This window comes from Tamandua tetradactyla, chromosome 2, assembly GCF_023851605.1.
Source record: "Tamandua tetradactyla isolate mTamTet1 chromosome 2, mTamTet1.pri, whole genome shotgun sequence".
In the NCBI taxonomy this organism is placed as follows: Eukaryota; Metazoa; Chordata; class Mammalia; order Pilosa; family Myrmecophagidae; genus Tamandua; species Tamandua tetradactyla.
The window spans coordinates 169,573,086-169,594,230 of record NC_135328.1 but is presented as its reverse complement, the minus strand read 5'-3'; the positions used below and the strand labels follow the sequence as shown (position 1 = coordinate 169,594,230).

At 39.1% G+C, this 21,145-nt stretch overlaps 2 protein-coding genes across 7 annotated transcripts in view; one reads left to right on the top strand and one right to left on the bottom strand.

Moving 5' to 3' along the window:
* Positions 1-21,145, bottom strand: part of ORC1 (origin recognition complex subunit 1) — a 37,251-nt gene that overhangs the window by 6,715 nt on the left and 9,391 nt on the right. For 4 of the 6 annotated variants that reach the window (XM_077149647.1, XM_077149646.1, XM_077149651.1 and 1 more), the window contains 12 exons: positions 19,894-20,072; positions 18,151-18,469; positions 15,415-15,468; positions 10,983-11,349; positions 9,968-10,072; positions 9,168-9,363; positions 7,983-8,080; positions 7,324-7,425; positions 5,998-6,169; positions 1,461-1,568; positions 1,032-1,181; positions 253-372 (listed from right to left, as the gene is read on the bottom strand). In XM_077149647.1, the coding sequence (XP_077005762.1) occupies positions 253-372; positions 1,032-1,181; positions 1,461-1,568; positions 5,998-6,169; positions 7,324-7,425; positions 7,983-8,080; positions 9,168-9,363; positions 9,968-10,072; positions 10,983-11,349; positions 15,415-15,468; positions 18,151-18,469; positions 19,894-20,072 (1,970 nt within the window). The remainder of the gene's footprint in view (positions 1-252; positions 373-1,031; positions 1,182-1,460; positions 1,569-5,997; positions 6,170-7,323; positions 7,426-7,982; positions 8,081-9,167; positions 9,364-9,967; positions 10,073-10,982; positions 11,350-15,414; positions 15,469-18,150; positions 18,470-19,893; positions 20,073-21,145) is intronic. The other 2 variants (XM_077149649.1, XM_077149652.1) reach the window with 2 other exon arrangements.
* Positions 10,900-21,145, top strand: part of PRPF38A (pre-mRNA processing factor 38A) — an 83,451-nt gene continuing 73,205 nt past the window's right edge. The window contains exon 1 of the mRNA XM_077149654.1: positions 10,900-11,054. The gene's annotated coding sequence lies outside the window, so the exon portion shown is untranslated. The remainder of the gene's footprint in view (positions 11,055-21,145) is intronic.

The following is a 21,145-nucleotide window of genomic DNA, read 5'->3' as shown; positions in this document are numbered from 1 at the left end:
CTTTAATCAACTAATGTTAATTTGTATTTAAGCCTCCCATACTCATGGCCTTTCATATGAAACATTTATACAACGAGAAGGTTAAGGAATTTTTCAGCCTTTTGATTCTATTTTTTGGTATTTGTTGTTACACTACTTCCTAAACCTCTCTTCATCCAGAGAATACCTAGCACAGGCCTCGTATCCTTAGCTGCTTGACAAAGACGCTGACTAGTTTGTAGGTACAGCTAGCTTCCTAGCTGTATGACTTACCTTCCTGGCTACCAACTGGATGGCGTCATCCTCAAAGGCCTTCAAATGTTTGAGCCGGGACACTAGGATCTGCTGTAGCTGGTTATGAGTATAGGGCTGGAAGGACATCCTGGTGAGACCCTGGGGGTGGGAGATGATAGAGGAATATGCTCATTGATTGCCCGCTCTGACAGTCCAGATGGAAAGCAACCAACAGGTCCCCAAATCTGATTCTGAGGTCACATATATCAATTTACACAACATTTCCTCCTCATCTTGGATTCTCTGTAAGGTCCTTTCATTGTTGACAGTGGCCAGTAGTATTATGAGGGCAGTAGTTTCCAAACTATTCTTCTGTTAAATTTAAGACTAGGTGCTCTAATTAATGTGAGTGGGAGGATCCCAGGATCTACAATATGCATTCTACAGAACGTGGCTTCACTCATCATGCTTATAATTATTGATTAAATGTTGTACTTCTTGCTGAACTGCAAGGTTCATGTGATCAGAAACCATGTCTGCTTTAATCCCTGCTGAAATACTTTTCAAAATAATTGAACTTCCATTTTAGCTATGCAGTTTAAAACTTTGCACAGGAAGCTGAACACCAAGAAGTTGTGATATGTGCAAAAAATCATACAATGGTGACAGATACATTCCAAAATATAGGAACCATAAACACTTCAGCAATCACATTTCTTACTTTCCATTTATTTTAGCTTCCTGTGGTTTTTTTTTTTAACTACTTTGTCCAGCTTATGGATCAGAAAGAACAGCTTGAGAACTACCCTAGGACCTACCAGTCGGCTTGATACCCGGTTCATCATGATCCGTTCTGGCAGATCCATGGTATTGGCGATGGTCAGGACCACAAGACGGGCATCCTTGTGAGTGGGCCAGTCAAAGAGGTTGTACATTACATCTTGTTTCTGAGTCCACAGAAGGTCAAGCTGGCAAGGAAATGGAGAGAGATGCAGGGTACATCACAGAGACTAAAGCAGGGCTCCAGCACGAGGACTTATTATCATTGTTTTGTCTACAGGCATTTCTTAGGTCATGCTGCCAAAGCAGCAGAGAGGAAGTCAAGGGTCCCGTATCACTCACCACCAGAGAAAATGTTCAAATGAATGAAGAAGGGAGCCAGGACTTCCTTCCTGTCCAGTGATTGCTCTTGGAGCATCACAGTAAAGGACCATCCCTCTTCTCCAATCCTCCCATAGACACCTTACCTCATCCACAAGCAACACGGTGGTTTCCTGAGAGGACCCACGGGAGCGGAATCGCTTTGCCAGCAGTTCTGCTGCATGGTTAGCTGATGCCTTTTGGCCTGTCAGCTTCTGCGTTGGAGATAAAAAAACACTTTTAAGCTGTGGTCAATCTGGAAAAGGAGAAAGCTATTTAGTCTGACGATTCAATAGTGAAGTATCCAATACTCTGCCTTCTACTTTAATCTTAACCTTATCCTGGAAGGACAAGAGAAGACATGAAAAGAGAAGGTAATATATATATATATATATATATTCTGGAGCAGTTAGAAGGAAAAATCTGAGAGGATGGTATGGTAGGCTATGACAAATTCTGGGATCTGTTCTGTAACTGTTGAAGAGTGCTCTGAAAATTGCTTTTTTACTTTCTTTGCTTTTTATATATGTTATATTATATAATAAAAAGTTTTTTTTTTTAAAGAGAAGGTAATAAAAGGAAGAAATTCTCTATGTTTGAAATACAAATGAATCAGAGGCTGATCCCAGAACTTCCTCCAAAATCATTACACATTTATGACTGGACATTAACTGTTCTAAGATGAACAGCTCATTAATAAAAAAAGCTAGATTCTCAAGAGAAATTAGTAAATACCTCGAGGCGAATGAAAATGAAAACACAACATATCAAAACTTATGGGATGCAGCAAAGGCAGTGCTAAGAGGGAAATTTATTGCCCTAAATGCCTATATCAGAAAAGAAGAAAAGGCAAAAATGCAGGAATTAACTGTCCACTTGGAAGAACTGGAGAAAGAACAGCAAACAAATCCCAAAGCAAGCAAAAGGAAAGAAATAACAAAGATTAGAGCAGAAATAAATGAAATTGAAAACATGAAAACAATAGAGAAAATCAATAAGACCAGAAGTTGGTTCTATGAGAAAATCAATAAGATTGATGGGCCCTTAGCAAGATTGACAAAAAGAAGAAGAGAGAGGATGCAAATAAATAAGATCAGAAATGGAAGAGGAGACATAACTACTGACCTCACAAAAATAAAGGAGGTAATAACAGGATACTATGAACAACTTTACGCTAATAAATACAACAATTTAGATGAAATGGACAGGTTCCTGGAAAGACATGAACAACCAACTTTGACTCAAGAAGAAATAGATGACCTCAACAAACCAATCACAAGTAAAGAGATTGAATTAGTCATTCAAAAGCTCCCTAAAAAGAAAAGTCCAGGACCAGACAGCTTCACATGTGAATTCTATCAAACATTCCAGAAAGAATCAGTACCAACTCTCCTCAAACTCTTCAAAAAAATTGAAGTGGAGGGAAAACTACCTAATTCATTCTATGAAGCCAACATCACCCTCATACCAAAACCAGGCAAAGATATTACAAAAAAAGAAAACTACAGACCAATCTCTCTAATGAACATAGATGTAAAAATCCTCAATAAAATTCTTGCAAATCGTATCCAACAACACATTAAAAGAATTATACATCATGACCAAGTAGGATTCATCCAAGGTATGCAAGGATGGTTCAACATAAAAAAATCAATTAATGTAATACACCATATCAGCAAATCAAAGCAGAAAAATCACATGATCATCTCAATTGATGCAGAGAAGGCATTTGACAAGATTCAACATCCTTTCCTGTTGAAAACACTTCAAAAGATAGGAATACAAGGGAACTTCCTTAAAATGATAGAGGGAATATATGAAAAACCAACAGCTAATATCATCCTCAATGGGGAAAAATTGAAAACTTTCCCCTAAGATCAGGAACAAGACAAGGATGTCCATTATCACCACTATTATTCAACACTGTGTTGGAAGTTCTAGCCAGAGCAATTAGACAAGAAAAAGAAATACAAGGCATCAAAATTGGAAAGGAAGAAGTAAAACTATCACTGTTTGCAGACGATATGATACTATACGTAGAAAACCCGGAAAAATCCACAACAAAACTACTAGAGCTAATAAATGAGTACAGCAAAGTAGCAGGTTACAAGATCAACATTCAAAAATCTGTAGCATTTCTATACACTAGTAATGAACAAGCTGAGGGGAAATCAAGAAACGAATCCCATTTACAATCGCAACTAAAAGAATAAAATACCTAGGAATAAATTTAACTAAAGAGACAAAAAACCTATATAAAGAAAACGACAAAAAACTGTTAAAAGAAATCACAGAAGACCTAAATAGATGGAAGGGCATACCGTGCTCATGGATTGGAAGACTAAATATAGTTAAGATGTCAATCCTACCTAAATTGATCTACAGATTCAATGCAATACCAATCAAAATCCCAACAACTTATTTTTCAGATATAGAAAAACCAATAAGCAAATTTATCTGGAAGGGCAGGGTGCCCCAAATTGCTAAAAAACATCTTGAGGAAAAAAAACGAAACTGGAGGTCTCGTGCTGCCTGACTTTAAGGCATATTATGAAGCCACAGTGGTCAAAACAGCATGGTATTGGCATAAAGATAGATATATCGACCAATGGAATCGAATAGAGTGCTCAGATATAGACCCTCTCATCTATGGACATTTGATCTTTGATAAGGCAGTCAAGCCAATTCACCTGGGACAGAACAGTCTCTTCAATAAATGGTGCCTAGAGAACTGGATATCCATATGCAAAAGAATGAAAGAAGACCCGTATCTCACACCCTATACAAAAGTTAACTCAAAATGGATCAAACATCTAAACATTAGGTCTAAGACCATAAAACAGTTAGAGGAAAATGTAGGGAGATATCTTATGAAACTTACAAATGGAGGCGGTTTTATGGACCTTAAACCTAAAGTAAGAGCACTGAAGAAGGAAATAAATAAATGGGAGCTCCTCAAAATTAAACACTTCTGTGCATCAAAGAACTTCATCAAGAAAGTAGAAAGACAGCCTACACAATGGGAGACAATATTTGGAAATGACATATCAGATAAAGGTCTAGTGTCCAGAATTTATAAAGAGATTGTTCAACTCAACAACAAAAAGACAGCCAACCCAATTACAAAATGGGAAAGAGACTTGACCAGACACCTATCAGAAGAGGAAATACAAATGGCCAAAAGGCACATGAAGAGATGCTCAATGTCCCTGGCCATTAGAGAAATGCAAATCAAAACCACAATGAGATATCATCTCACACCCACCAGAATGGCCATTATCAACAAAACAGAAAATGACAAGTGCTGGAGAGGATGCAGAGAAAGAGGCACACTTATCCACTGTTGGTGGGAATGTCAAATGGTGCAACCACTGTGGAAGGCAGTTTGGCGGTTCCTCAAAAAATTGAATATAGAATTGCCATACGACCCAGCAATACCATTGCTGGGTATCTACTCAAAGGACTTAAGGGCAAAGACACAAACGGACATTTGCCCACCAATGTTTATAGCAGCGTTATTTACAATCGCAAAGAGATGGAAACAGCCAAAATGTCCATCAACAGACGAGTGGCTAAACAAACTGTGGTATATACATATGATGGAATATTATGCAGCTTTAAGACAGAATAAACTTATGAAGCATGTAATAACATGGATGGACCTAGAGAACATTATGCTGAGTGAGTCTAGCCAAAAACTAAAGGACAAATACTGTATGGTCCCACTGATATGAACCGACATTCGAGAATAAACTTGGAATATGTCATTGGTAACAGAGTCCAGCAGGAGTTAGAAACAGGGTAAGATAATGGATGATTGGAGCTGAAGGGATACAGACTGTGCAACAGGACTAGATACAAAAACTCAAAAGTGGACAGCACAATAATACCTAATTGTAAAGTAATCATGTTAAAACACTGAATGAAGCTGCATCTGAGCTAAAGGTTTTCTTTTTGTCTGTCTTTTTTTTTTGTACTATTATTATTATTTTAATTTTTTTCTCTATATTAACATTCTATATCTTTTTCTGTTGTTTTGCTAGTTCTTCTTCTAAATCGATGCAAATGTACTAAGAAATGATGATCATGCATCTATGTGATGATATTAAGAATTACTGATTGCATATGTAGAATGGAATGATTTCTAAATGTTGGGTTAATTTCTTTTTTTTTCTTTAATCAATAAAAAAAAAAAAAAAAAAAAAAGCTAGATTCTGAAAATGTAACCCATACCATACTTTGAAATTTGCTCTGTAACTATTTGGTAAAATGTATTTTGAAATTTATCACTTGTCTGCATATGTTATATTTCACAATAAAAATAAATGTAAAAAAAGAAAAGAGTCACACTCTGGCCTACCTCCTCTAACTCCCTGCCTTTCCCAAGGTTTGCCACACTGCCACCTGCAAGCGAATGGCTTTCTCCATGTTGGTGATTATTGGCTTCCAGTAATTCATTATCCAGCACCCAGATTTTTAAGGTTCTTGAGGGTAGGAATTTTGCCTTCCTCACCCTTGCTACCTCTATACACAGGACAATGGCTGGCATAAAATAAGCATGTAATATACTCAAAATTAAGAAAACTTTATTCTTCTAGGTGCCACCAAGAAACTGTATTTTCCAAAAGGTCCAGCTTTGCCTACCTGCAAGATTTGTACATAGGCTTGATGGGGCTCTGTAAGCATCATGCCATTGACCTCAACGTATCGAAAGGGAGGCACATCTTTTGTTTGGGCTGCTTGCTGCAGGCAGTGGATCACCTCGTGCACAGTGGCAGTCTTCCCTGTCCCAGGAACCCCAGAGATATACATGCACCTAGGGCAAGAAAAGAAGACCCTTGGGCTAGATCTGTATCAGCCTACTCATACTGTAATAAGTTAGGAGAGTGGGAATATATCCTGAGGGAAGGACTAGACCCTTGAGGTAAGGGCAGGGAGAATCATCCTTGGAAACAGGTCAGAAAAGGATATGTCTATACAGGTCTTTCTTTTTTTTTATTTTTTTTGCATGGGCAGGTGCCAGGAATCGAACCTGGGTCTCTGGCATGGCAGCGGAGAACTTACATAGAATCATTCTATAAACAGTGCAATCATTCTATAAACAATGCTGTACGTAAACTGCTGTGCTGGTTTGAAAGGATTATGTGCCCTAGAAAAGCCATGTTTTAATCCCAATACAGTTTTATGGGAGCAACCATTTCTTTTAATCCCTATTCAACAATGCAGGCTGGAATCTTTTGATTCGATTATTTCCATGGAGATATGACTCGCCCAATTGTGCGTATTAACCTTGATTAGAGGGAGATGTGACCCCCACCCATTCCAGGTGGGTCTTGATTAGTTTACTGGAATCCTTTAAAAGAGGAGCATTTTGGAGAGAGCAGCAGTCATGAGAACCACGAGAGCCAGGAGGCTGAGAGCCAATGCAACCAGGGACCTTTGGAGATGAAGAAGGAAAACACTCCTGGGGGAGATTCATGAAACAAGAAGCCTGGAGAGAAAGTTAGCAGATGTCGCCATGTTTGCCATGTGCTTTTCCAGTTGAGAGGGAAACCCTGAACTCCATCGCCTTCTTGAACAAAAGTATCTTTCCCTAGATACCTTAGATTTGACATTTCTATAGCATTGCTTTAATATGTACATTTGCACAGCTTCAGAACTGTAAACTTACAAATTAATAAATTCTCCTTTTTAAAAGCTGTTCCATTTCTGGTATATCACATTCCAGCAGCAAGCAAACTTGAACAACTGCCTACTCACTGAAGGCCATTTTCATGGGCATCATTTCTATTCCTATAGAACTACTTTTGGCAACAAAAGTTACTTCAGAAGCTTTGGAATTCAGCAATGATTTTGCCTATTCTGATACTGGCAAAAGAATATGTGAGTGAATTATAACATCTGGGCCTAGATGGTACACTATCGGGGTCCTTTCCCCCACAATATCTGGCCTACCTCAGCATGACTCACCCTCCAGTATGGTCAAGGAGTTTGCTTTCCACAAAGTTGTAGATGTCTTGGAATTCCTGTTCCCGACAGGGAAGAGATTCAGGTACAGCAGAAACATGGAGCCTGCAGTTGGTGGTGAATGGGGCAGAAAGGAGGACTTTAGGATTTTACCATTTACTCAATAGTAAGTGGAAAAGATGTGTCTATAGTTTTTCCATCACATCTCAATCACAAATCCAAAGGAATGCCTTCATTCTCAGTTTCCTCCATTTGCCCTCTTTAATACTTGGCCTCTGTTACTCCACCTAACTCATGGATTAAGGGAGCATAGCAACGGGAGAGATTCCAATTCAGCTGCTTTCTAGCAGGATCTAGGTTTATAAACTTTGAAAAAGTTCCCCCGTGGCTCTAAAGGCCCATATTTGAGCAGCAATATCCTGACTAATCATCTTCCATCCCTGAGAAAATGATGGCAGGAGACTGGAAGGTCTGCTCCTTCCAAAGCCTGCCCATAGGATGCTGCTTGACAGAGGTTTCTTCTTTCTAAATGCACACATTCATTTTACTCCCTACCTTTATTACCTACACAAATGACTGACTACAAATTACTCCTGTTTTATGTGAACGGAAGGTAGAAAGGAGGCCTCTACTAGGTGAAAAGGGCCCAAAAGCAGCATTACCTTAGCCGGGCCTCCTCCAGCACACTGGTTGGCTCCTTGGCAGCCAAGTTTCGGCTGCGGATCTGGGGAGTAGCATGACGTGGTGTTCGAGGCTTGAGCTGTATTCAAAAAGAGAACATATTTCAGAAGGAAAAAAAACAAAGCAAAACACCCAGCAAAACACATTAACAAATTTGACTCATGATGACCTGATAAAAGGAAGAGAAGTGGTAAATTCCTGTTAGTCCCATTCTCTATAAAGTACCATGTTTCTCCCTCTCTTATCTCACAATTACACATACACTTTGCTCATGGTCCACATACATTTGCTTTTTTCTAATTCATTCAGTACCAGGATTTGAAAACAACCTGAGTAAAGAATGTATAGAAATATGGATTAAATATTATTTAAAAGTAAAATATCTTGAAAGAATGCCAATATCCCAGGTACAATATTGTACTAAAGTTTTAGGAGATCTTATCATTGGGGGAAATGGGTAAAGGGAATACAGAATCACTCTGTATTATTTCTTAAAACTATGTGTGAATCTATAATTATTTCCATAAAGATATGAATTTTAAAAAATGGAGGGGAAGGTGGAGACTAGAAATTATTAAGAAACCCTAACTACTTGGTCCAAATACAGGGAAAGGTAGGAGGCATAAACTAGGCTGAAGCTATGAGATCCTTCAAGATCTTTCAAAGATCTAGATTTCTTTGAAAATATGGTTGAATTTTATCTCAGGACTTCCATAATTCACAATAGAGTGCTTGGGGAAACCTCCTCTTTCTTCCTGGAGGTCTTTATTTGACCTCAACCCAAGCCCAGTCACATCTTGATATGGAAAAAAGGAGATGAGCTTTAGAAAAAAATCTCCTAACTGCATTTCCCAACTGCATTCCAAAGGACAAGCTGCTCCATGAAAAAAGGTTCCTGGTCAAAGAACCAGGGAAAAAACACACACTAATCATCTCTAGGAAGGTCACAATGAACATTAATACATTAATAGATCTAAGAAGTCATGTGATAATGAAACCAATTTAACTTTGTTTAATCTAAACATTTCTCAGACATATTTAAACATGAGAAGACCCCTTCTTCTGAATTCAGCCATCACTTACTAACTGTGTGACCTGGGGCACGACAGCTCTTAAATTAACAAAGGGATGCTTTACTAGAGAAAATAAACCCAAAAGAACCTTACAGTTTTCTTTGTTGTCTTAGAAGAGGTCTGTGAGGGTGACTTTGTGGAAGAGTGTAGGTTCCTGGACACATGGCTGGGTGTTCTCCTTGGAATGGGTGGTGTGCATGCCTCTTCCTCTTCGTTGCTCGAATCTGAAATCTCTGCCACTGGCAGAAACTCTTTATCTGCTTTGTCACTTTTACTATTACCGAAAAACCTGGATGGTGGGACATATTCTGATATTCAGTGTTCAAAGCCTAAATAAGACAAGCTACCTCAACAGGTCAATGTGGATTAGAGGTATTAGTCTCTCCTGTGATCAGGCAACATAGGCTATGGTCCACTTTTTGGGTGCTTACTTCTGAGACACTCTGCTAAGTGCTTTATATTATTTCATTGAATCATATAACTTTGTGGGCCATATATTATTATTCCCATTTTATAGATTAGAAAATTGAGGCTTGGAAAGGTTAAGCAACCTTCCCAAGGTTACATCCATAAAGACCAGGTTCAAATCCAGGCCTATCAGAATCAAAACTCATGGCTTTAGGAACTTTGCAGTACAGTGCCCCATCACCAGTTCTTGCTGGACATGATGATTATGGAGCTCTGAGAGCCACCTAAATCCAGGACAGTATCTCTTGCCCTTTTCTAGCTATAGCATTTATGTGAACTTAACATAATTCCAGACATAATAAGTGAAAGGTAAATGTCAATGGATTAGTAAATAACAATATACGAGGTTTTCAAAGATAAGATTATAATAGATATTATAGGTAGCAGCCATAAATATTTTTCTGCTTTTCAAGGAGCAGCCTTACCGAAGTTGCTGCCTAATTCGATTCAAAGTCAAAAGAGAACTCTTTCTGCGGATACGATGGGGAGTAGTTGTAGCTTCATTCTCAGCTTCTGGTTCTTTTGCCTCCCTGCAAGATATCACAGCGAGTTTATGGGAAGTAGTTTTGGACACTTAGGATCCACGACAGCACTAAAAAAATAGTCAGGTAGCCTGACTGGCTCCTATTCTTTTTATAGCTACTTTGGAAGGAACTAATCACACTTTGCTAAAAAGTTCATACTTGAAGAGTGAATCAAACCCAGGGATGAAAGTTTGTCTAAAGCTTAACAATTAAATCAGACTCCCCATTTCCCCCTCCCTAAGATCAGAACATACTAATATCAATACAGTTTTTTGTCTTTTTTTTTTCTAATACAATTATGAATTATTTTACAATTCACCGAGGCTCAAGATTAGTAGAAATGCAGCTCCAGATTCAATATAAAGCATTTATCAAGCAACCTGGAGTTTCTGGGCAGGAAACACATGTGTAATTTATGGCTTGCCACATCTTTATTTATAATGGCTCATTGCCTAGAAACATTACCCAATGTCAAACTGACAAGTTTGTTCTAGAAGCATTATGTTCTTACATGTATTTGAGTATGGTTTTCAGTTAAAAAAAAAAATAAGAAAAATGCCTGCTAAAATGCAGCAAAGAGCCACACAGTAAGTAATAAAATCTATACCATGAAACAATTCAGTTTTGGGAAATTATCTTCCGGAGCAGTGATCCCCAAATGTCAGTTAGGTATATCTAAATCATCCAAAGAACACTTCAAAAACACAAATTCCAGGGCCCAGAGCCTGGAGACTGATTCACTAGGTCTGGGAAGAGCCCAAAGTACGCATTTTGGAAAAGCTCCCGGGGGAGTCTGGAGCATGGCCTGTTTGTGACGCACCTCTAATTCTTTTGCTGGTGATTCACACATACCACATCACATGGAGGATCTATCTTGACTCGCTCTGTAGAAAGCAAGGCAGTATCCCCAACTCACCTCTCTCTGATGTTTTCTGGTATCAGGACCATGGAAGACACCACTGGGGATTTCCGTCCCCCCCTGATAGGGGTAAGTTTTCTCTCTTCACTGAGAGTGGTTTTCAAAGAAGGGACTCGGGTTCTCAAGATCATGTGACTTTCAGGTGAAAATTGCTTGTCGTCCTGGGTACAAGAACGTGGAATCTCTCCAGTTTTCTCTTGGGTTTTCAGAGCCGGAGTCAGGGTCTGAAGTCCAGCCCATTGAGACCTTTTAGAAGGGGAGGTGATCTCAGAGAGGGCCACCTTTCGTTTAGTTCTTTCTGGACAGTCTGAAGAGGCACAGGAAGTCTGCTGGGAAATCCTAGAGTCTGGTGTCCTAGGCAAGCCTAAGCCCAAGAGAAATCACTATAGACATTGTGTGAATTTCTTAACGACCACCAATCTCCAATCTCATTATAGCAAAATCCACCCACTGAAGTTATACAAAGACATTACTGATGCATATTTTGAATTATTTCATGTTTTCTTTTTCCAGGTCAGGTAGCTCTAATCATTTTTTAGTCTCTCTCCTAAGTTTCATGGTGATTTTCCAAGTTAGAACCACAAATCAACTGTAAGGTTAGCTTTTGTGGGTAAATATACAGCATTCTGATTTCCAAGAAGTCATCTACAAGAACACAGATATAACTGTACCACAACCGCCAACCCACCCCCAGCATTTGAAAGAATGTACACTAATTCATGCTAATAAAAATGCAATAGTGCTCTTGGTGAGTAGCACCAAAGCCTAGGTTTCTCTTAATCCAGATCATATCTGCCAATATAGAGAAGATAGATTCCTCGGGGCAATCTACTGCAGGTAGGAACAGGCAAGAATATACAGAACCGTGTGAATTTGCTCCTCCCTCATGACTACAGGCACCAAAGACCCCAGTCATTCACTCATAATGGGCTGTTAAAATAGCAAGTTATGTGCCAGGTGCTGGGAGGAAAGAAAAATTGAGTCCCTATCCAGAACATACTCAAGTCTAATATGGGAGATGCTATACATGAATGCCTGTAATTTGAAATAAAATAAGTGTCCTGAAACATCTAAGAATTAATAAAGATAGCTTTTGAAATGACCTCAACAGTAAGGTAAAATATAGCTGAAAGGGGAAAGAAAGAAGATGTACCAGGAGAATAAATGTACCATCAATGTAAGGGACGGTTATGTGCAGGAAAATGACCAGTGCAGAGGAGTTTCTTAGTCACAGCACATGGAATATGGAGAACAGTTGCAGATAAGGCTAGAAAATTATGTAGTACTTGTGTGTGAATGTTTATGGTAGTTTTATCCATAATCACCAAAACAGAAAAACACCCCAAATGACTTTAAACCAAGAATGGATAAATGAACTCGTGTATCCATACAAAAATTCACTACACAACAATAAAAAAGGAACACAACAGTGATACATGAAACAACATGGATGAATCTAAATTGCATTTTGCTTTAAGGAGCCAGTCTTGAAAGGCTACATACTGTACGATTCCATTTCTAAGACATTCTGGAAAAGGCACAACTATAAGTGCAGAGAACAATCAGTGGTTACCAGAGGTTGGAGGGGTTGACTACAAAGGGGCATGAGAGAATTATGGGGTGAAGGAGCTGCTCTATATCTTGATTATAGCAGAGGCTACACAGCTGAACAATGTGCTAAGTCTTAAAAAGTGAATTTTTTTTTTTAAAGTGAAATTCTAACTGTATGTAAATCATACCTCAATACACCTAACATTAAAAAAGTATCTGGGATCAGATGCTAGAGGTCTCTGAATGTGAAACCAAGGTAGAGATGAGGGTGACTCACGTAAAATAGATAATATTAAAAAAGCGTCCTATTTCATAGTCTCCCTCACACTTCATTTCACCTCTGCTGTCAAAACAAATCACTCAAAATATTTCCACCATATCCTGACTCCTTTTATTATGTAACTGTGTAAAGCCTAAGTTCTTCAGCCTAACTTTCAAGGTCTTTCATAATCAAATCAAAGCAACACTAATAATTTTTGAATGGAATCATAACAGATTATTTCTTTAGTAGCTTTCCTGCATTTTCAGATGTTTTATGTATTTATATTAAGCCCCTAAAATACAGTCTGTACTCGGAGTACTATAACATTTGAGCATCTTGTTTCTACTTGTTCTATAATCCAGCTGGTACAATGTAGGGACTTTAAATGTAGAGATACTAGATTAGTAAACATAGTGCTGGGAAGCATGTTTATAAGGGCATTGCTCTCCTCAACCATAAGCTCCTGAAAGGCAGAAGCTCTGCATTCATTCATTCATTCATTCATTCAATGAATATTTAGTTAATAATTTTTAAAATTAGGGTCTTCTGTGTGAGCTTTGTTCAGCTTTCCTGTGCTCTGCAGTAACTCAGCTAGTGGGAGGACATCCAACTTCAGTGTTACAGTACACATATGTACCAACGTAAGGGTGTAGATAGATGGGGCTATGAGAGGACTGGAGAGGAGCACTGAACAGTGTGCGTTGAGGGCAGGGCAAGTTATGGCAGGAAATGGTCTCTCATAAAAGCCTAAGAGGATACCCAGGAGTTGACCATTTGGAGATGTGTATTCCAGCCACAGAGAAGTACCTGTGCATTTTAGGACTTATGTGTAGAGTAGAGGACAATGACTTTGGGAACCAAAGCATGATTAGGTTTGTATTTTAGGAAGATCAACATTATAGCAGAGGATGGCTAGTTTGGGAGTTAATGGCGTCTCAGGGAAGGGTAGATGGGTTAGGATATTGTAGCAATAATCTGAGTGAGAATATGTGAGAACCAGTACTGATACAGAGGAGATGGGAAGGAAAGGCAAATTAAGCTGGTAGAACTGGCAGGATGTGATACCTGTTTTATAGAACTTTAGCTGAAATAAGTGCATTTGTATATCTTCCCTATTAGGCTGTGTGGTGTGTCCTTTTTTTTTTTTTTTTTTTTGGCATGGTCAGGCTCTGGGAATTGAACCCAACATGGCAGGTAAGGATTCTACCACTGAGCCACCATTGCACTGCCCAGGGTGCATCCTTTTGAGTTTTGTGTCAAATGCTGTTACCTCCAAGATGAGGCCCACCCTCATATTTTTATATTTAAGCAGCAATATTCCCCTGCTCTCCCCACTCTCTCCTGTATTCTCATCCTTCTGTGTTGTTTTCTCCATAGCTCTTATGGAGCCTGTGCTGGTTTGAAAGGGTGTATGTCCCCTAGAAAAGCCATGTTTTAATCTAAATCAAATTTCATAAAGGCAGAATAATCCCTATTCAATACTGTATGTTTGAAACTGTAATCAGATCATCTCCTTGGAGATGTGATTTAATCAAGAGTGATGGTTAAACTGGATTAGGTGATGACATGTCTCCAAACATTTGGGTGGGTCTTTATACATTTCTGGAGTCCTATAAAAGAGGAAATGTTTTGGAGAATGAAGGAGATTCAGAAAGAGCAGAGAATGCTGCAGCACCATTAAGCAGAGAGTCCATTAGTCAGCAGCCTTTGGAGATGAAGAAGGAAAATGCCTCCCAGGGAGCTTCATGAAACAGGAAGCCAGGAGAAGCAGCTACCAGATGATGCTGTGTTTGCCATGTGCCTTTCCAGATGAGAGAGGAGCCTTGACTGTGCTCACCATGTGCCTTTCCGGATGAGAGAGAAACTCTGACTGTATTCACCATGTGCCCTTCTGCTTGAGAGAGAAAACCTGAATTTCATGAGCCTTCTTGAACCAAGATATCTTTCCCTGGATGCCTTTGATTGGACATCTCTATAGACTTGTTTTAATTGGGACATTTTCTCGACCTTAGAACTATAAACCAGCCACTTATTAAATTCCCCTTTTAAAAAGCCATTTCATTTCTGGTATATTGCATTCCAGCAGCTAGCAAACTAGAACAGAGCCTTTTAATATACTGTAGAATTTGTTAATTTGTCTACCCTCCATCCCCTACCAGGATATAATCTTTATTGGGGCAGGAATTTTTTTCCTCTCTCCTCTCTCCTTAGGGCCTGGCAAAAAGTAGGCTTTCCATAATTATATCTAATTATGGGACATACGTGATGCCTATCTAGGATGACTCTTGGCATCTTATATTTTGTTTGTTTGTTTTTTACATGGGCAGGCACACGGGAATCAAACCCGGGTCTCTGGCATGGCAGGCAAGAACTCTGCCACTGCACCACCATTGCCTTCCCTCTTGGCATCTTATTTTAGAAACAGTATTTTTTTCTACAGTCCTTTGTTTCACTTAATATTGTTTGCATAGAATTAGATTAATATATCAAGTTTATAATAAAAAATTATGGTGGTAAAAAAATACAGTCTGTACTAATGAGCTATAAGAATATCAATAACTTACATCCAAAGACCTTGACATATTCACAAAAAATTCAAAGGGACTAATGACATACCAGGATGAGGATGATCTCTTGGAACAACCATGGAGTGACTTTCAGATACATTAACTGCAAAAGCAAGATGGAAAAGAATATACCCTGCATGCTACCCTACTGGGCAATAAAGAATGGGGAATGATAATATATGTATGTTTGGACATACGTAATATGTATGGGTTGTGTATGTATTTTATATATAAGAGATACACGTTTATTGCTGATTTTTACAAAACAAATCACAGGAAAGATAAACCAGGTTAACTACAGAAAGAAGGGTAGAAACAGGGTGGGAGGATAAAGAAAAGAATGGGAGTCCTCTGAAGGACACTTGCTTTAAATAATTTGACTCTGACTATGTGGATGTTTCACATGTTTAAATTAAAAATAGGAACTATTTATCAGTTAAGGGGTCCCCCAACGTTTTCTGTAAAAGGGCCAGATAATAAATATTTTAGGTTGTGTGGGTCACTTTTTGGGTCTCTTTCTCATGTTCTTCTTTGCCTCCTCTAAAAAACTATTCTTAGGTTGCAAGCTATACAAAAACAGGTGGTCTGGATTTGGCCCCCAGGCTATAGTTTTGTGGACCCCTGCACTATATATTTTATCAATGTTAAATTTCTTTTGATAAATGTGGTTAAATAAGAGAATGTCCCTGCTCTTAGGAAATGCATGCTTATGTGTGTGTAGACCTATACATATATGTATATATGCATACATATAAACACACTTAGAAAAGAGGGAAGAAAAGCAAATGGGGCAAAATATTAACAAGCAGTAAATCCAGGTGAAGAACACATAGGTTTTACGTTTTTCCAAAACAGTCAGGAGGAGAGACAAGTGAACTCTGTGGGCTAAATCTTAAAGGATAGGTAGGATCCATAGCTGAGCTGGAAGGCAGGGGGAAGGAAAGAAGAGAAAATTGTTTCAGGCAATGAGAATGTTGTGAGCAAAAGTCTGGGTATGTCGAATTAAATCCAGGTCTCTGGCAAGGCAGGTGAGAATTCTGCCACTGAGCCACCATTGCACTGCCCAGTACTGGCTTTTGTATTTATATATGTAGTTACTTTTGTAATTTCTTTATTTCTTCATATGGTTTTGCATTACTGTCTAATGTCCTTTTTCATCCTGAAGATCTCCCTTAAGCATTTCTTACAAGACAGATGTATAGGTAGTGTACTGGTTTGAAAGGAAGCATGCCCCCTAGAAAAGCCATCTTTTAATCAAAATCCCATTTCATAAAGGTAGAATAATCCCTATTCAATACTATATGTTTGAAACTGTAATCAGATCATCTCCCTGGATGATGTGATTTAGTCAAGAGTGGTTGTTAAGCTGGATTAGGTGACGACATGTCTCCACCCATTTGGGTAGGCCTTGATTGATACAGGAAACATTTTGGAGAATAGGAGATTCGGAGACCAGAGAATGCTACTAGCACCACAAAGCAGAGAGTCCATGAGCCAGCAACCTTTAGAGATGAAGAAGGAAAACACCTCCCGGGGAGCTTCATGAACCAGGAAGCCAGGAGAGAAAGCTAGGAGACGAAGCCGTGTTTGCCATGTGCCCTTCCAGCTGAGAAAGAAGCCCTGACTGTGTTCGCCATGTGCCTTCTCACTTGAAAGAGAAACCCTGAACTTCATCGGCCTTCTTGAACCAAGGTATCTTTCCCTGGATGCCTTTGATTGGACATATCTATGGATATATTTTAATTGGGAGATTTTCTTGGCCTTAGAACTGTAAATTAGAAACTTATTAAATTCCCCTTTTTAAAAGCAAAAAAAAAAAAAGTTTGGGTGTGAGAAGTACCCCAAATTGAAGAGAACAGCCCAGCTAAGTTCATGGAGAAAATGGTAGGTCAAGGACAAAAAGCTGTGGCCAGATTTCTAAGGGACTTGCCCAGGATTTTCTAACTTCAAATTCTATAATCTTCCCACTAAAATAGTCTGCCAAGAAAGAGAGTCTAAAATTTTTCACTTATTTATATTTATTTTATATTTATAAATAATTTATATAGAAGAACTCTTTATTAAAAGGAGAACACATGGATGCTTTTTGGGCAAGGAAGTGACCAAAAAGTAGTTTGGGAAGTTAAAACAAATCTCATCCTAATTCTTTAACCTTTTTCCTACCACTGTCCAACAAGCATCTTTACTCTAGTCAAGTCTTACACACACGCCACACTCATCTTGTACCATTTTAGCATTTAATTGGTCTGAAATAGTCTTATGATATTTTATTTCTTCATCCAGTAAGCTTCCTCTAAACTCAGAAACCCAAGAGCCATCCTAGATTGCTTCTTTTCCCTCCGTCTCCCGGACCTGGGTCTCTGTGCTTCCAAAGAACCTTGAATATTCCCATATTTGAGTACATAAGAGACTATTGTGCATCTTGAGTTTTAAGACTCCCCTATTAAAATGTAGATAGGTCTTTGGGTTCCAGGGACTAGCACATCAAGAGTGCATGAAATTTACTGATACCAGAAAGGGGGTTGTGTGTTCATCGTTGTGTTTAGAAAAACACCAGACAACAGGGAGCAGTCTCACAATGGGAAGTAATCCTAAGGCTCACCTGGCCAGCTACCCAGCCAATGATAAATTGATAGATATCAGGAGGTCTCCAGGAAATAGGACACTTCTACACATGTCCAATCAGCACCTGGCTAATGCTACATAAACTCAATATTGTCACTTGAATAATATTTACATAGTCCTTTAGCCCCAGTATTATCCACATCACCCATTGCACACTTACTGCTGAGCTCCAGCCTTTTTCTTGCTTGTGGGGTGACAGGATGGATAGAAGTTTGACAAGATTTGGAGATGGAGTGCCTTAATTCAATCCTTTTGAACACATGCTCTGCTGTGGTCGGAGAAGGGCTTTCTGTGCCCTTACTCTTATCTCCCATAGGCTTCTTGCACCTGGGGATGCCTTCTTGTAGCTTACCCAACTCCACAAATAGTTCTGGGGACAGTGGTGTGAACTTTTTCTCATTCCAGGATAGTTTCACAAACAGTATCTTCTCATTTTTCAGATTCACAGGTATCTCTTCATCTGGGGCCAAAGCGACTACCTGAATTGGGGTATGTAGATGAGTAGGAAGAAATCAGGACCAAAAGAATCAAGGAATACTCCATTACAGCTATGATTTAAAACCATTTAAGTCTGCATTTATCCTGGAATGTTGCTTTTCCTATTCAAAGAGGCACAGATATGGTACAGCATACTGACAGAAAAATACATAGGAATACTCAATATTTATAAAGCATTTACTCATTTAATCAGTAATGACTTCAAAAATGTCAATGAAATATTAAAAGGAAATTATTTATCTTGTTTCATTTTTGAAATTCATTGGCTTCACCTCTTATTTCCTACTACCGCTACACTTGTTCAAGTACACATCATCTCACTCCTAGATTATTTCCAGACTGTTCCCCAGCTGATACCCATACTCTACACTGCTTTCATTTCCAGTACATCCTATTCCCCCTTGCCAAATTTTCCCACAAAAACTTCTCTAAGCATGCTCCCCTGCTCAAAAGTCTATGACTCCCCACTGTTACCAGATCAAATTACTTAAGACTGCTTTTCAATGCTTTCTAACATCTGGCCCCATTTTACCTACCAAGTACTCCTCAAAATGGCCTTCCTTTACTAATCAAAGCTTGGCTTGTCACGGTCTTCGTCATTCCCATTGTTTGCTTCTGCCTAAAATATCTCCTTCCTTCCTCTCTTCCGCCTTTCCAGATCTTTCTATCCTGATGCTTCTTCAACTTCTACATCTGCCTTTTGCTATGCTAGCTTTCTCTCTTTCACTAATTTAACTCAGAGATGACACTATATCGTGCCATGTGTTATGCTGGGCCCACAGACTAGAACACAGGCTGGAAAAATCTGACTGGAGTCATGCCAGGCCAAAGTCTCTCTGCCCTATCATTAAACCAACCACCCAAATCACCACAAGCACAGTTCATATCACGATCCAATCCAATATTTGAGGCCTGAGGAGCGCCAGAAATAAATGATATCTTTGGTCTCCGAGCCAGTATGTCAACTCAGCCTAAAACCAGCAGCTCAGTAGCACCTGATTTACCATAAAATCCCCTATTACAAGTCTACTTGTATCAACCAGCCCTCTTTGTTCTGATTTACTCAAGGCGAAGTCCTCATTCAAGCAGTTGTGTTCAGCCTGACGATATTTTATAACTGCCACATTCACAGCTAAATATAATTTCCCACTGAGATACACTTGCTAGTTCTTGTTCATCCCTCAGGTCACAACCTAAATGTCACTTCCTCTAGGAGGTTCCTAACAAATGGTAAGTGCTCTCAATAACTGTCTGTCGAGATCAAGCAGGCAGGGAAACAAAGAGACTGGTAAAAACTCATTTCCTGCGTGGTTAATTAGAGCCAACAATATTTTTGAGGTCAAGCAGTTTAGGAAGCAGACAGAAATAAGTTTCAAGATAGAGCTAAGCTCAAGGCACCACCTACCTGCACAGGGCCAATGATGGTTTCAGCACTAATGTTGCCATCACAGGCAGGGTAATCATACCAGAATATCTCATGTGCAGCAGGCTTCCGGCCCAACAAATGCTGTTTACGTACAGGGATTTCAGAGAATCGGACAAACCACTGTACTTGAGCACGTTTCTTGAAAGTAGGTTCAGAATCTAAGAGAGGGATTAGGTGGAAAAGGGAATGTCAAGGAAATGCACAAACACACCTACTAAAATAAACATCATCAAGTCCTTCCTATGTGCCAGACCTTGTGCTAAGCACTTTACATGTATTACTTTTAATCCTAACCCCACAAGGTAAGTACTATGGCTATCCCCCTTTTATAGGTGAAGAATCAAGTTACAGGGACCTTAAATAATTTGTCAAAGGTCCCAGGACCAACCAGTAGCAATCCACCTCTGCCCAACACCCATGCTCCTCCCACTTTGCTCCACTTCCTAAGGTGCAATCAGTGAACTAAGGAATTATAAAAAGTATTTGAGAGGAGCTACTCTAATCACAACTTAACAAATTAATATTGCAAATCATCAGTGATTATAAAGAAGCTGAAATAGCGGCAAAGTAAAAATCCTAGCAAGAACCAGGACATGATCTACTGTGATGACTTCTGGCAAATGTATGCACAAGCTCCAAGTAGAAGGACATATACTGTTCAGTGCCATCAGCATTGTTCCTTCTCTTCCTTAGTTCTTCAGAGAAATACTGAAGTGTAGGAGCCAAGGGTTAAAACAAGACCTGCAGGTTTTGTTGGGAGCAGCTGGCCTCAGGATGGCGGCAGTAAACTGTGGAGATTGTTATGTAGAGCAGTCTGGGAGGAAGAGAATGTTTACCCCAAATGGTTATGTTAAGTATGAAGGAACAGAGCACTGAAAAATAAGCTCTCTGTTCTTTCAAGAAATGCATGCATGCCTTTTGTCACCCTGCAGTATTTAAGCAGGATCTGGATAAGAATAAAGTTGTTTGACGTCTGATGTAAAGTTAAGCTTCAGACCCCCTGAACCCATCTGTGTCTGTCTTTCTTTTCTTCCTTTCTTTCTCTCTTTCTCATCATTCCTTAATATCCTTCGAGTTCTGTTTCAATAGGAAGCAACACTGAAGCATTTAAGGGAGTATCACACAGATGATTCTACAATCGAAACATAAAAGTCCAAGTCTCTCATGTCTATTTACTTAGGTTGGAGTGTATGATGTGCGACTAAAACTTTAAAAATGAAGAGAGAGAAAC